At 35.9% G+C, this 16906-nt stretch overlaps 1 protein-coding gene across 14 annotated transcripts in view; it reads left to right on the forward strand.

Moving 5' to 3' along the window:
- Positions 1–16556, forward strand: part of FMR1 (FMRP translational regulator 1) — a 38217-nt gene extending 21661 nt beyond the window's left edge. Inside the window, exons 10-17 of one of the 14 annotated variants that reach the window (XM_044235826.1) lie at positions 2805–2914; positions 3805–3939; positions 4460–4522; positions 6809–6895; positions 9406–9601; positions 11160–11342; positions 11821–11903; positions 14082–16556. In XM_044235826.1, the coding sequence (XP_044091761.1) occupies positions 2805–2914; positions 3805–3939; positions 4460–4522; positions 6809–6895; positions 9406–9601; positions 11160–11342; positions 11821–11903; positions 14082–14243 (1019 nt within the window). In that variant the 3' untranslated portion in view covers positions 14244–16556. Of the gene's footprint in view, positions 1–2804; positions 2915–3804; positions 3940–4459; positions 4523–6808; positions 6896–9405; positions 9602–10322; positions 10495–11159; positions 11343–11820; positions 11904–14081 lie in introns of those variants that run through there. The other 13 variants (XM_044235828.1, XM_044235827.1, XM_044235831.1 and 10 more) reach the window with 13 other exon arrangements.
- The last annotated feature ends 350 nt before the right edge of the window (positions 16557–16906 follow it).

Consider the following 16906-nt stretch of genomic DNA (forward strand, 5'->3'; position numbering starts at 1 on the left):
ACCTACATCTTTATACATAAAATTGGAACATAGTGCCTATACATTTTTAATTTACTGAACTTGAAATCACAACTGATTATAAAAAGTAATGCATGCCCTTTGGAAAGTTTAAAGAACAAGAAAATAAGAACTTCTATGCATTTTGTTCCCATAGTTTCAGTCCTGCTTAGCCTGCTTTAATTTTTTGTCAGCATAGAATTAATAAACATCTTCCTGTACCATTACAAACACTTGGAATAATATTTTTCTCTTGAATAAAATTAGTTCAAGGGTAAATACCAGTGAAATTAATGCAGAATTATTCATTCAGCTGTGTTGTACAGACAGCTAAAGAATGTGATGTTATTGAGGTAACTTGGACACAGTTCTGTGTGTGTGTAGCACTGTCCTTTTTACCTCAGGATAAGTGGGGTTTTGAATGATGCTTATTTTCCTTTTAGTTACAGTTTGCCAAGCAATTGTATACATTTTATAGTTAGAAAAGTTATTTTAAATTTAGAAATTCTTATATAACCAGTAGACAGTTTTTTCAGTAATTAACAAACAGAAACTTACGTGTTAGATTCATTCAATACAGTTCATTTGGGACGTGGCATGATGCCTCTAGGGGAAAGTTCTTAGGTGTTGGAGTTGGAGTTGAATGTAGATTTCGGTCCCTACCTCACTTTTTGCTAATTTGACCTTGTAACTGACTCCGCCCCCTTGAATTTTATTTTCCTTACCTCCAAAAAATGTGAATAATAGTGTCCACCTCACAGAGTTGCCATGATAACTAAACAGGAAGATGTTGATAGAAAGGTTTAGAGAAGCTTTGAACATAGTATGGGAGTCTGTAAATGTTACTTCTCTTATCTCCTCCTCATTTAGATCAATTCCATCCAGTTCAGTAGAGCAAAATTGTAGTAAGCTGTCTGTTGGGATTGAGAAATAACCATGTGGTATATAGAATTTCATTATCTGTTATTAAAAATAGATTCTACCTCTGGTCATACCTGAAGAGAAGAGGGTTCCAACAGTAACCTTTCACGAGAAGGCCTGCTGAAGTACAATCAGCCTCGGTTTTCTTTTGTTTCTGGTGAATAAAATAAAGCAAGTCTCTTTTAGAGATTGGAATGTTGAGAGTTTTCAGAAAGCATTTTTGTATAAGAGTGTTGGCAGGGCACATCTTTGGGGAGATGTCTAATTAGTATTGCATGAGTTTCTTTGAGTCCCACAGTATGATTTATGATCTCTTTATTTTTCACAAACTCTGTCTAGCACGTACATGGATTTGTCATTCTTTTCTAAAAATTTGCTTGTTTTTCATCCACTTTGACAGTGAATTGGTTTAATTATTCAGTTAATTATAGTTAACACAATACTTAGGATGGTTAAGCTATTAACAGCAACATGTGCCAAGCTCAATTTTCTTTTTCCTGACTCATTGAGACCTTTTTAAAAATCATATTAATTCATGAAAATATAGTAAGTGTTATAGATTAAAAACAAACTGGGTGGGACAACACCGTGTAAAAACCTCTCTTCATTTGAAGACAGGAGTAGCAGAAATAATTGACAAAAGGACCTGACTATATCAGGAGTCCTGATTTAATGTGAGTTCTGTTCCCTGACCAATGAGCAGTCAGAAAAGGTTATAAGGGCGAATGAGGCTTTCTGATGTGACTGGCGTGCTGGGGTAATGCTGATGAGAAGAACCACAAGTTCCTGTTGTGATGCTTTCCCTGGTTTCTTCTGTAGCATTGACTCAAAGCAAATTTTGGCTTCCAGATTGTTCCCCATCCCTGCCTTAGAGGAGATACTGGGACAAGCACATGATGGTCTTGGTCAGAATAAGGGTGCTTTTTAGGTACCTTAGGAAGGCACTCAGAAGCTGATGTAATTCACATGTAGACTTCTGGAACCAATAGTTCTTTTATTTGCAGGGTCTTGCTTTACACTAATGGATTATGATGGCTGTGAAAACAGTCATTTCCCAGTTAAAGGGTATGACTGAGTTTTCTAAAATGAGGGAAAGAATGCCTATTTATTACCAGTATTCAAAGTCTTTGGAGTTTTAACAGATGGTATTGAATAATAGTTAATCTTGAACTGGCTTTTAAGTTTTTTCATTATAGTTTTGAGTTATCTTAATAAAGTGTGATTTCTTAATCTTTTATTCTGTGGCTAATAAAAGATTAAGAAGTTACACTTCACCTTTTAATATACTGATACAATCTAGGAGTGATACACAGGAGTAATATTATGTTAACACATTGGCCTGGAAAATGTGTACTTCTTTTAGATGTATGTACAGCTGCCTAAGTCCCTTTTAAACTTGGAGTATCTTTTATAAATGTGACATATAAAATTCTAAAAATATTTATCATGGGCAAAGAAGCAGATTTAAATCAGGTACAGACAGAACTAAAATTGCCAAATGAATAAGCAAATGTATTTTCTATTATCTGTCCTTTCCCTTATTTCTTTTCATAGAACTTTGCAGAAAGAGTGATATATACCAGTGTACCAGCAAGTTTCAAGTAGACCCTTTTAGGCAAAATAAGAGCCTATCTTCAAACGTCCTTAAAAATTCAAAATTATCCCATCAATTCATGAGATTTAAATACCTCTGATACTTGACCAAAGTAGTTTAAACAGTGACAGACAACCTAATAAACAGAAAGCCTGTTTAACTCTGTCTTTTTTAAAAGAGTTTCTGTTTTGGTTTTGAAATCTTACGTTTTATGTGATAGTTTACAGTGGGGTATGCTTACTGGTTTGAGATACATGTTTTTAAAACCAAACATGAATTACTCATTTCTTAGGCAAAGTAATAGGAAAAAATGGAAAACTGATTCAGGAAATTGTGGACAAGTCAGGAGTTGTGAGGGTGAGAATTGAAGCCGAAAATGAGAAAACTGTTCCACAAGAAGAGGTATGTGATAGTGCATGTGTTTCTGGTTTGTCTGTAAAAGTTTCTTACTGTTTTTTTTCAACATGTTAATTTAGAGGCCTCTGTAGTATTGTATGCACATGCTAGGAATATAAAAATTCTGATAGTCATGCTAGTCATTGTTGTAGCCGGATAGTGACTTGGGACTAGTCACTTGAATGCCTTCAAATCTTTCTCAGTCTTTAAAATGGATGGCCATAAATTCTAAAAAGAGTATAAGGCACTTTTCAAATACAACTTTGATGTTGCTGACAGAGACCAAGTTGGGACATTAATCAGGTCTTCTGGCTTTTATCCTTTGTCTTTTTTAGTTTGTGTGTATGTGTGTTTATTTTCTGTTCTTTACGTTTTTATCTGGGCATAATAATCTCTTCCCAGTCATTAAATTTTATAACCCTCACTTTCATCTTCATGAATATATGGTTTTTGGTAGCAACCTTTAAAGTATTTATGTGGGTTGGGGGAGCTAAGGGTGTGCTCTTCTGTACAGTGATATTGTTTAAAATAAAATCCCCCCCCAAATTCATATTATTCAGTGCAAAAAAATCCATATGAAGCCCGTGGGTTTTCAGTGGCACCTGACTCTTCAGCTGGTCATTGCTACTGGGAAGCGGTGCCTTGCCTACCAGATAAAGGTCAAATTTTGCCATATTTTCACATATTATCTAGTCTTTCCTTTTGTGAAAGGTTCTTTTAGCTGATGTTTGATGTTTTGGGGGGTTTACTGCATAATATTTGCATTCTCTAATTTCTGCCAAAAATGTTTACAATAATTTATATTCTTAAAATATGATCATTGATATAAAAATGGGGCTAAATACAGTCTTGTAAATTGGTTCTCTTTTCCCTTTTGTGTTTTGTTTTTTACCAAGGAAATCATGCCACCAAATTCCCTACCTTCCAGTAACTCAAGGGTTGGACCTACTCCCCCAGAAGAAAAAAAACATATAGATATAAAGGAAAACAGTACTCATTTTTCTCAACCTAACAGTACAAAAGTCCAGAGGGTAAGAAATATTTATCACTTTGAATTATATTAAAAGGAATTTCTTTGACCCAGATGTCACAGTTGGTGTTTTGGGTGTTTTCTCTGGTTAGGCTTGTAGACTACTCATGTGTTTTTTTTTTTTGTTTTTTTTTTTTAAATCTGATTGCCATCTTATGAGAGGTTACAAACCAAAGTGATACCTACTTCTCAGTTTACTCACAGTGACAAATATGATGGTATAAACATAAAATATGGGGTTACAATTAATGATCACATTTTTTTCTTTTGAGGGTGGTCTTTCATTTTTTCATGCTGTTTCTTGAAATTTTGCAGGTTGTGGTAGCTCAAAATGTACCTTCTGTTAGATACATTTAGTTACTACTTAGAATCATATTTTAGAAACTGGTTTTCAATATTTGAACTAACCTAACTATTTAGAAATGGGTTTAGAAGTCCTACAGTGAAAGTCCTGCGTTCAGGCTTCTGTGTATCATTTGTTATAGTTAATGACATCACTTGCATTCCTTATACTGCTTTAGGTGTTAGTGGTTTCATCAATTGTAGCAGGGGAATCCCAGAAACCTGAACTCAAGGCTTGGCAGGTAGGAAAACATTCCTTGAAAAATACATTTTAATTTTATATTTTAATGTTTATTCCCCTTGTTAAGAAAGACTACAAATGATCAGCAGGGTTGGGGGATGGTGGAGGAGTGTTTTGGGGTATGTTTATCCATTGCCCTGGGGAGAAAGCTCAAGTTCCTTCCTGTTGCTTACCAGGCCTTTCTTTGATGCTCCCCTGTCCAGTGTCATCTCTTTATCATTCCCCTCCTTTGCCTTCCAGAGTGGCTTGAACCATACTGAAGTACTTAGAGTTCTCTAAACACTATTGCCTCTGTATGCATATGTATCCTTCACCAGAGTGCTCTTTACCCTCCAACTTCCCAATTTGCTTTGACCTTACTCCTTGTGCAGCTTTCCTTGTGTACTTGCCACAGGTCTCCTCCCCCTGAGTGGCCCAAGGGCCTTTCCCCCTTCTGTGTTCCAGTGTGCTCATCCCTCTCAGTAGCACTTCCTACATAGACATTCACTTGTTAATCTGTTCGGCCACAACATGAGTTCTTTGAGGGTACAGGGCCCCCTACTTGGCCCGTGAGAACTATTTATGGGAAAAATGTCATGGCTCACCAGAGGCTAAAAGCAAGAACTGCCATTTTATAAAGAGAAATATAACCACAAGTGGATGGGATATTCCTCTCCGCTGGGCAACTCATTTCTTAGCCGAGGCAAGGAATCCCTTTCTCCTTGCATCCATATTGAAGGCCGCTGTTGTGCTCTTGGCCCTTCTTCATTTGACTATTCTAGTCCCCTAGTGATGTGCTCAAATTAGAGTGGCACTTGGGTACAACAACAGTTTGGATGTGGGGAAGAAGAAAGTGTTTTAAAACTATTTGCTCCAAAGTGATCAGACTAAACCTGTGACATAGGATTTTAAAGTTTATTTTGGACATACGTGATCTAGAGGGAAGAGTGTAACATTTCATCATATGACATTTTGGGAAATGATAAGGTTTAACTGCTTTGTAACAACATCAGTTGGGGAGAAAACAGTCAAAAATGTTTTTGAGAAAAGCAGAGCGGATGCATAGGCCTGATAATTTCCATAGTTCATATATTATTCAGTGCAAAAAAATCCATACGAAGCCCGTGGGTTTTCAGTGGCACCTGACTCTTCAGCTGGTCATTGCTACTGGGAAGCGGTGCCTTGCCTACCAGATAAAGGTCATTTTACAAGCATTAATTCCTAATTGTTCAGGGTTTTTTTTTTTCTCCCACATCAATAGCCATGTTAATGTGGAAGGGAAAAGAAAGAAAGAACTATTCCAGCCCCACATACATTTAAGCAGCCCAGCAGTAACCACACCTATCAGATGAATGCTCTTTTTATATAAAAGAGGTGATGCTTGCTAAAGAGACAGCTTCTTGATTTTTCACACCTAGAAACTTCGGCTAGAAAATTACGTCCTCATCAAAGCCACCATATGGTCATCTGTGGTCACGTGTGTGAATATCAATAACCATGTATATTTCTCCAGTGGTAAAATATGGAAGTATTCTCGATTTTGAATGTCCTAATTGCCAGCTATAAGTTTGTACAACACCTTCGCTTCTTTAGAACTTTTTTTTCCCCTCATTTGTACTGATGGACTAGAAGTACAAATTTTTTTTGTATACTCCTTTTTGAAAATCTGTCTTTATATTAAGGTAGTACCATAGAAAAAAGATCAAACTTTCCTTATGATTCAGCCTTTTACAATTTTTAGAGTACATTATTGAAATGTTCAGTTTTGTGCTCATGGATCTGCCTCTTACCCTCAATCCCCTGCACAGAATAATTAGTGCAGGGGATTTACCCTAATTCTTCTTGTTTGTGTTTTTTTTGTACTCTCTTGACTTGGTTAGCAAAATGGATTTAGTTTTACTTTTGTGCCCTAGTATTTGACTTCGAATTTCTCTGTAAAGAATTTGATCCAGATAAAACCTGTAGTGTATGAATTAGAGTACCTTAAAGTATTCGTTTTGTTTATGCATCTCATGTCAGAGCTTGTATAATTTTGAATTAACATAATTTGTGATTTTTGCCAACATTTAAGTGTAGCATTTAAAACATAATCTGGTACACTCAAGGGGTTGCTGTATTGATGTGTCGTTATTCACAATAGATGTGTATAATATGCCAACTTTTATTTCCATGTATTGATTTGTATTTTCAACAAACATTTGTGTACCTACTGTTTGTCAGGCCCTGTGTTAGGGATTTAGTTATTATTTGCATTTTTGTCAGATTAATCCATTATTTTATAGGATTATTGTTGCCATTTATTTTTCAGGGTATGGTACCATTTGTTTTTGTGGGAACAAAGGACAGCATTGCTAATGCCACTGTTCTTCTGGATTATCACCTGAACTATTTAAAGGTGAGAGCAAGAAGAACTTTAACTTCTAATCCTTTTGTACTAAAATATAAAAACTCCACAGTCAGTCTTTTCAGCAGTGAAGTTTCATTCTAGCCTGTATATTATAATGAATGACCTCTAAAAGGTAATAGAGCAAATACTCACTTTGTTTTGCTTATTATATTCCTTTTGAAAACTCAGGTCCATTTTCTGTCATTATAAATTGAAGGACCAATATCCCAGTTCTCAACAAATCCCCCTATTTCCCATTATTTTTCTGTTAAACCCTTAACTCTCAATGTAGGTACTCTTGTACATAGCCTTTTCATCTAGTTGATACTTTCTAGCCTCTCAGTTTTTTCCAGGCCAGATTTTGTCTGTTAACACTTGCCTTTGTTTGTCCCTTTTATGTTATTTATTAAGGAAATCCCGGTGTTTCATGAAGTCTTCTGTTTAAATGTTTATCCTTTGTATTTTTCTCTACACCTGTTATACAAAATATAAACAACTCGTGTCTTGTAGATGCTCTTTTTAGTTAGTATTTGTACAGTTATACTTTCTCTAGATTGCAAACTGGGAAGCTACGAGGTATAGCGGAAAGAGCACTGGATTGGCAGTCTAGTGATTTGCTTCTAGTCTCTCTCCTACCACGAACTAGCTTATGTGACTTTAGGCAAGTCACTTCTCCCTATTCTGGATGCTTTTAAAATTTTCTTTTAGCCAAGATATTGTATAAGTCAATGAAATAAAATCTTACCCATGTCACTTTTATAATTTCTTCTTTATATCCATATGCATCAACATTACAAGTGACTAGTACTAAATAGGATTTTAAAAATAATCTAGCTTTCTGTTTTATTTATGATCCTATCTTAAGAATGTTTTTGCTGATTTCTTGAAAGAAAGAAACAATTTTTGGATGCAATTAAGGGGGAAAATATACAGTAGTTAGGCATTTCATTCATCTTATGGTGGTCAGTTAATAATTGAAAATGGGAAGGTTTCATCCAGCAAGGTTTGCATGGGTAGGATACCCCGTTAGTTTGCTTATTTATTTTTGTTTTAAACTGTGTATTTTATTTGTAATCTGTTCTGTGTGTGTGTATGTGTTGTTGTTTTTTTTTTTTTTCATATTCTTAGCTTAAATAATTACGATGACCTGGAGAGTTAGGGTTGCATTGTAATCAATCCCTTGTTCTTTTGATTAATGTTCTTTTTAAGATCTTTTTATTTATTCTTCACAATTGAATATCTTTTTTGGTTATCAGCAGCTGTCCCGTTGCCATTCTTTTCATCACCAGATCTTCCCTTGCTTGGGCCTGGCATCTCTCACCAAAAGGTGACTGCTTTGCCCCAGTGGGATAACCTGGACTACCATTCTGTTTTGCAAGATAACACCCATTCCATGAGTTATAACTATACTCGTGGAGTAAACTACTCACTCTCTCGTTGCTCAAGTCCTTTGTAAAACAGAAATTCTGGTTCAGAGCACAGATTAAATGTATCTGCCCTTTATTTTCCAGAAGCTTCCACAACCAAGATTTTAAGAACTTGGCTTAACAGGGGCTTATCCAGTGACTGTCCATGTCAGCAGTCCCTATGATGGCCACTGCTTTACTCAGACACCCAGTACTATTAGAGTTATGGATACAGTTCCCTATTAGCCAGAAAAGGAGATCTTTTATGGGTAGATTGGAAGGACAGGGGTTAGAATTGAGGCTTCATCTTGATTTGACAGAACCCAACATATCAAACATATCAGAAGCGCTATGTGTAAGGGTCTGTCAGTTGACCCAGGTGTATATTTTGATCAACATTAATACTGTTCATTGTACTTGTTCTAGCATAGTTGTAGTCTTTAAGAGGTTTCAAGGCATGATGTTAAGATCTAGCTTTTTTGGTTAGCTCTTAAATAGTTGTATCCCCCCTTCCCTGACATAAGGAATGGGAGCATTTTCAGTTCCCTGAAAATAATTTTTCCTTAATGGTGTAATCATATCCAAAAACCTACCATAATATATGTTCTTTGAAAGCAGAAGATGGCCCAAACTCAGTGCTTCATAAATTAAGATACTAGCTGGCAAATATATTTTGATTAAGATTATTTACAGTGTGTGATTTTTTTCAGGTTAGCTCGATAAACCTTAAATGTCATTTACCTACATTTTGGAGTTGCTTTATTCAATATCCTATCATCAAGAAGTCCCCCAAGTAGCATATCTGTGCCTTAGCAGATTCTATTGGATAATAGTGCCAAATCAAACAACTTTAAATTCTATTCAGTAGAATTTTAATGCTGAGTATTTTTGTTATATCTCTAATTATGGACATCAATAATCTGTTATCTATAGTAATTTTTCTTTTTAAGGACACCATTCAGTTTCCTGATATTCTGTGTAATAGTGTTTACTATAAATTTAGAACTGAAATTGAAATATTTCCAGTATATTTTTTATCTGATGAAAAGGAGAAAGGTATTATTAAGTAAAATGTCAAATTATTTTTACTGTTATCTTGTATATTTTAAATAGGAAGTAGACCAGTTGCGTTTGGAGAGATTACAAATTGATGAGCAGTTGCGACAGATTGGAGCTAGTTCTAGACCACCACCAAATCGTACAGATAAGGAAAAAGGCTATGTGACTGATGATGGTCAAGGAATGGGTCGAGGTAGTAGACCTTACAGAAATAGGGGGCACGGCAGACGCGGTCCTGGATATACTTCAGGTACAAACTAAGCATTTTACTCAGTAACTTTATCTGTTCCTAGACTTAATAGCTGCTAATCTCTAATATTCATTAGAACCCCATTATAACGGTTTCTCACTACATGGTTTCCGAGTCACAGTGGGTCAAATTGTGTTGCAAGAGACATACAGAGTTAAAACCTGATGATAACACTTAGAGTTTACAGGGCAGGTGTGAGTTCTGTCCACGTTCTGACTTGGGGATAAATCTGCTTAAGCCCTTGTGTGTTGATAACTTTCTTAAGGCCTTTCCTGATTTTATTACTGTATAGCCAAAATTATTTTCATTTGTGTACTGTGGCTCATTTTTTGTCAGGCATGTGCTGGTCATACTTGCTGGATGGACTGTGTAAATCAGGGCTCTGCATCCTATGGCTCATAAGGTGATTTTGAGTGTCATGGCCAAAGTCAGCCCTAGGCACAGTCAAGAAGTAGGCAAAGTTTCTCTTTGCCTTCCCAGCTCTTCTGTCAGTGCTTCTTTCTTCTCTCCCAGTACCTTCCACTGAACACTGTCCCCACCTGCCAGTGCCTACTGTCTTTCTTGCTCAACTGTGTATCTACTATGTAACTTGCTAATGGTGGTATAAGGTATAATCCATCTCACAAATATTTGCATTTCAAAAAGGAACTCTTTAAGATGGAAAAGCCTTCAAGATCCACAGGAAAGAAGCTATAATGGTGAAGCTATAATTGGTCATTAGCTCCAACAGAGGAAGAGAGAGAGGTAGTAGAGTTGATATTCTGGAGTGGGGAGACAGACACCTACTCCTAAGGCAAACCTTGAACCTAACCCCTAACCCCTCTCCCAACAGTCTGTCCTTTTTGCTGTTGAAGTCCCGCCTCACCATGGAGCTCTTTTCTCCCACTCCCATCCCCCCTACATCATTAATCTACCCCCTCATGCATAATGAGCTTATCTTAATAATTCCCTTATTAATGATAAATTATTTCAGTGGGAGAGGGAGGGAAGGTTGTGGACCAAGCATCAGGCAAGCATATCCCCTTTCAGCTAAGTTCAATCCCGGATCCCACAGAAGACCCTTCCCTGAGAGAGTTACCATGTTGGCCTTCGCCACCCTCTCAGAGGTGACCAAAATGTCTGCATTCCCCGCTGTCCCTGGGCCAAACCTTGTTAAAAGGAACTCTCTTTATAGAGGTTTATTTATCAAGGTATTGCATTTAACTGTTGTAGACAACTCTTCCTCCAGAGAGCGCAGATGTTTAAAGGAGCACAGCTGTTTAATGATGTGGCATACTCAGGTTTGAACTTAGATGGCTAACAAAATAAAAATACCTTTTTTTTTTTTTTTACGAGAACCAAAAACATTTAAAACCAAAATTACCTCAAATATTGTGAAACCCTTCATTTTGAATTTAAGATAATTTGTTTTACAAAATGGAAGGTGATGATACTCTTTGGGTTTATAAATTGGGAAGAGTATTGGATTACCCCTGAAACGTCTCTGGAAGCTTCTGTTAACCTAACTTTTTTTTTTTTTTAAGTCGGACAACGGTATATAACTTTTAACTCTCGATAGGAACTAATTCTGAAGCATCAAATGCTTCTGAAACAGAATCTGACCACAGAGATGAACTCAGTGATTGGTCATTAGCTCCAACAGAGGAAGAGAGGGAGAACTTTCTACGCAGAGGAGACGGACGACGACGTGGCGGTGGAGGAAGAGGACAGGGAGGAAGAGGACGTGGAGGTGGCTTCAAAGGTACAGAGATGTTCATTTCTTAATAATTAAAGGTGAATTTTAACAACCAAAGTTCTGTGAAAAATCTTGGTGATTCAAGGATATATTACTTAAAACCCCATTTTTCCTGTTTTCTATTGGTCAGCAGAGGAAGGGCTCAGCAGTAATCAACGGAACGTCAGCCTTCCCATGGTTTGTGTAGAACGTAAAAATAAACACCGATAACTAGTTCAGCTTCTTTGGGGATTCTGCACATAACGTGAACATTAGCTCAGGCTGACCTGTGACATAGTTGATGCAGAATTGTAACGCCTTTGAAATATTTTCTGCTTCTTGGTTACATGCTAGATTTCTAAGCATTATGTAACTGGAATCACTAGATTGTTGATTATGTTTTAGATTCTGTGGTCTAAATAAATTGAGAGTGTAGGAATAAAGAATTTCTAATAAGCACATCAGAATCAGTTAACTGTTGAACCTTTTAAAATTGACCCTGTAGGAAACGACGATCACTCCCGAACGGATAATCGCCCACGTAATCCAAGAGAGGCTAAAGGAAGAACAGCAGATGGATCCCTCCAGGTAAACTGGTGCCTATTTACATCTAAATTATTTGAATTACTGTAGTTTGAGACTTACAAGTTTATTTTACTTGATTTTTAAACATGTTGAAAAGTTGCGGAATTGATACATGTGACATGTTTTCCTTTCAGCATTATAATTGTGGGCAGTCTTAGTTCTTCATGACAATATACGAAGAAAATTTCTCTAGAGACTATGCAGTCTTAAGCATTTGTGAAGACTTTGACAGTCTATTAGGACTTGAATACCACATTGGGGGTTCCCTGCAATTTCTGCAAGGAAAGGGCCATCCCGGAATGTACTGGGAGACCTGAGTAACCCTGTGGACCCCTCTTACCCTGAGTTGCAGGGATAGGGTGATCTCTTTGAGTGGAAAGTAAGGAAAAGGAGGTGTCTGTCTCATAGGTAGTAATTATGGTAGACAGGGCTACTGGTGCTCTCAGCTAGTACGTGCGAATCAGCCAGCTGTTGGTTTATAACCAGCCTCTATTCTGAGATCCCTTTTCAGTTGGTCATCACCTATGCTGAATCCATTGTTAACTTTAAAATTATTCCTGAGCATGTCAGACACCATTGCTAAGCGCTGTGTGTGTGTGTGTGTGTGTGTGTGTGTGTGTGTTACCTTATTTACTCTTTCAGCAGCCCCCTGAGGTAAGTAGTTTTATTTTTTATTCTTTAGGTGAGTAAACAGAAGCTTTTAGAAAGATTCAGTCCTTTGTCCAAGTCACATAATGATCATATGGTGGAATGTTATTTGAACTCTGGTATATGATTCCCAGAACCTGTATTCTCCTCTGCTTCTTAAATTCTTAATCCTTAATCCAAGTAGTTAGGGTTCCTTATTGACTGTGGATTGGTTTAGGACCAACATTCAAGATTAGTGAGATGCTTTTCAAGAGCACAAATTTCATGACAGAATATTCCATGGGATTCCTAGCAGTTGTAAGTAGGTGTAAACTGTTGGCAGGTTCTTAAGGAATAGAAAAGACCTTGGATCTAGGTAAAGACATGAGGAAATGATGTACGTACATGTGTTTTGCAGAGATAGAAGGCCTTTATCTGCTGGCCTTTTACTTCTCTGCTTAAAGTGACGTGTTCCAGGAATTTGGCATTCTGATCATATTGGTTAAAAGGGTGCATATTCATAATTGTATTTATAATTAAAATGGGACAGCGAATAAAAAGGTTTGTGTTTTCCATGTAGGAGAGTAGATCCAAGTCAAAGCACTAAGCCTTTGATGGCCAAACATCTAGAATGGACACTGAGACCCAGCACTTGAACACACTTTGAAATTAGAACAATCCATTTTGATATCTATGTAGCATTTGTATTTCAAGCAGATCAATAGTTGTAGTTGTTTTAAGCCCATTGGTCAATATTGTCTTCTTTTATACAGCATTTGGGATTGTTAGCAGTGTTTTGAGTGTTCTGTGTTGCCACTTAAACTATTTCATAAATCTTAGGTTACTATTTTCTGAACTGCATTCATCTTTACACATGTCTTGGCATTCCAGTTCTTTCACACATTAGTGTTGTTGAATTTCCCTGTACCATTATTATTCTTCAGAGTTCAAGTCTTATGATTATCTTACTGAAAATACAAGCTATAAGAAAGCAAGGCTCAAATTTTTCTACTGTAAGACAGTGGGAACCTCAGTATAGAGAGGTTAATTTTACCTATGATAGATAATTCAGGTGTAAACTAAAGGCTAGTTACTTAATAAGCAAGTTGAGTTCTTATCCTGGTAAAGGGGAATAGGAAGGCATCAATCTGGGTCCCTTGTGGGTTTCACAGTCTTTAATAACCCATTCTTTTGAACTCTAGTATTATAGTTACATATTATCTCGTAATTAGTAATAGTAATTAATTTTAACTATTTTGTTTCTCACTATTTTATTCTGCTTAGAAGAAGACACGGTAGGATTGTAAGTTTTTATCTAAGTTTGGACGGAGTGAGATGACCAGTGTGTTCCAGTTAAAGAAGAAGAGTGTTTAAAAAATCATAAAATAAATAAAAAATCCTTCCTAACTTTAATTTCTTGCACCTCCTCTATTCTCACTCCCATTTCCCCTTTTACCATATGGAACTTACACTTGGGCTTAAATTTCTTGTCAGGCCAATTACAGATTACAATAGGATATGGTCTGTGTGTATAACAACTATAACTTGTTTTAGATCAGAGTTGACTGCAATAATGAAAGGAGTGTCCACACTAAAACATTACAGAATACCTCCAGTGAAGGTAATCGGCTGCGCACGGGTAAAGATCGCAACCAGAAGAAGGAAAAGCCAGACAACGTGGATGGTCAGCAACCACTTGTGAACGGAGTACCCTAAACTGCATAATTCTGAAGTTATATTTCCTAAACCATTTCCATAACTCTTATTCCATATTAGAAAACTTTGTTAGGCCAAAGACAAATAGTAGGCAAGATGGCACAGGGCATGAAATGAATACAAATTCTGTTATGAATTTTATTTTTTTGGTATTGGCCATAAGCAACAATTTTCAAATTTGCACAAAAAGATACTTTGAAATTTTGAAACATTGCTTTTAAGTATACATTAGCACTTCAGGGCAGGATTTTAGTTTGGTTTATTTTTTAAAGTACTGAGCAGTGACATTTTTTGTTAATTTGGACCTATTTCCTGCATCGGGTGATAACTTGCCGGTACATTTCAGTTTTTCTGAATAAATAGCATTTTTAGTAATCATATTACAGTTCGGTTTTCAATCTCCTATAGAAGTCCATGAAATACTATGTCATTTCATGTCCTGTGTCAGTTTATGTTTGGTCCACTTTTCCAGTATTTTAGTGGACCCTGAGATGTGTGTGATGTGACGTTTGTCATTTTCATTAGCAAAAAAAAAAAAAAAAAAAAGTTGTATGATCTGTGCCTTTTTTATATCTTGGCAGGTAGGAATATTATATTTGGATGCAGAGTTCAGGGAAGATAAGTTGGAAACACTAAATGTTAAAGATGTAGCAAACCCTGTCAAACATTAGTACTTTATAGAAGAATGCATGCTTTCCATATTTTTTTCCTTACAGAAACATCAGGTTAGGCAGTATAAAGAATAGAACTTGTTTTTGTTTTTGTTTTGTTGCACTGAAGTTTGACAAATAGTGTTATTGAGAGGGATGTGTAATTTTTCTGTATAGACAGGAGAAGAAATAACTATCTTTTCATTTGAGAGAGGCTAAAATAAAATGTTTTCAGCTAGGAATAAATCTTCCTGGTCGAAAGTTAGTAGGATATGCCTGCTCTTTGGCCTGATGACCAATTTTAACTTAGAGCCTTTTTTTTTTTTTATTTTGTCCTCCCCAAGTTTTGTGAAGTTTTTCATATTTTAATTTCAAGATTATTTGGGGGGGGATAGAAAGGTCATTTTCATGTGTGCATAATAATCCTGTGAAGTACAGGTACTTTGTCTAAAAAAACATTGGAAGCAGGTTAAATATAAGCCTTGAAATATGAGCTCTAATGTATAAGTGGAATTGGAAAGCAGACTAGAATTGGTTAACAAATACTTCTTTTCTTTAGTTTTTTTTTTCTTTTGTTTTTTGATGTGTTGGGTTTTGGTTCTGTTTTTGAGTCTTTTTTATGAATGAAATTTACTGAGGAAAAATATGTGAAGGACCTTCACTCTTCAGATATTATATTTTTCTTAAAAAATAACTCCCAAGTAGGGGTACCACTGAGTCTGTACAGAGCCGTGTGAACCGAAGTTCTGCCTCTGATGTATTTTGTGAGTTTGTTTCTTTGAATTTTCATTTTACAGTTACTTTTCCTTGCATACAAATAAGCATATAAAAATGGCAACAAACTGCACATGATTTCAAGAATATTAAAAAGTCTTTTAAAAGTATTGCCAAACATTAATGTTGATTTTTAGTTATTTATTCTGGGAATGTATAGTATTTGAAAACAGAAATTGGTACCTTGCACACATCATCTGTAAGCTGTTTGGTTTAAAATACTGTAGATAATTAACCAAGGTAGAATGACCTTGTAATGTAACTGCTCTTGGGCAATATTCTCTGTACATATTAGCGACAACAGATTGGATTTTATGTTGACATTTGTTTGGTTATAGTGCAATATATTTTGTATGCAAGCAGTTTCAATAAAGTTTGATCTTCCTCTGCTAAATTGATGTTGATGCAATCCTTACAAATGATTGCTTTTAAAATTTTAAGATAGGAAAAGAAATCTATAGAAAGTGTTCTGTTACAAAATGTAACTGTTACCACTGGAAGTTTCACATGTCTTAGGAAGTTAGCTGTTATCTACCAACTTTCAAGAACTTGATCTTGTTTAATAAGGTGGAAAAAAATCAACAAAATGGTACAAAAGCACATTGTGCCATTACAATATGCACTAAGTCTCTTTTTTTACAAAGGCTGAATTCAGCAAGGCGCTAACTTGCTTAAATGTGAATTACTAACTTCTAAAACTGTAATTTGATTCACATGTTTTCAAATGGAGTTGGAGTTGATTCGTATTACAATATTTGTGTGCTAAACGTGTATGTTTTTCAGTTCTAAGTCATGTTTTTAAAATCTTATTAAAGTTTCAAAAATCTGAAGATTGTTTATCTAGATGTAAATTTTTATTAAAAAGTTGCACTTATGAAAAAGCAAAAAATTAGTCTGACAGATGTTTGCTCCTGGTCTTAAATTTCTAAATATAACAAATATTAGCAGTATCTGGGGGGGGTTATTTATCATTCAAAGCATATATGCCTTGCAAATAATGTTTTATGTGCCCTTAAAAGGCAAAAACATAACCACTAGAAAATGCTTCTCCGTATTCCCAGTCATAATATTTCAACACGTTAATTACATAAGGTGCCACCAAACCATATTGAACACACACTCCTGTCTGTGCACACATAAATAAACCCTGCCATTTGAAAATACTAAATGTGTCTGTGTAGTTTAAAAAAGAAAACCATAGGAGCGCCTGGGTGGCCCAGCGGGTTAAAGCTTCTGCCT

The sequence above is a fragment of the Neovison vison genome, chromosome X, assembly GCF_020171115.1.
Source record: "Neovison vison isolate M4711 chromosome X, ASM_NN_V1, whole genome shotgun sequence".
In the NCBI taxonomy this organism is placed as follows: Eukaryota; Metazoa; Chordata; class Mammalia; order Carnivora; family Mustelidae; genus Neogale; species Neogale vison.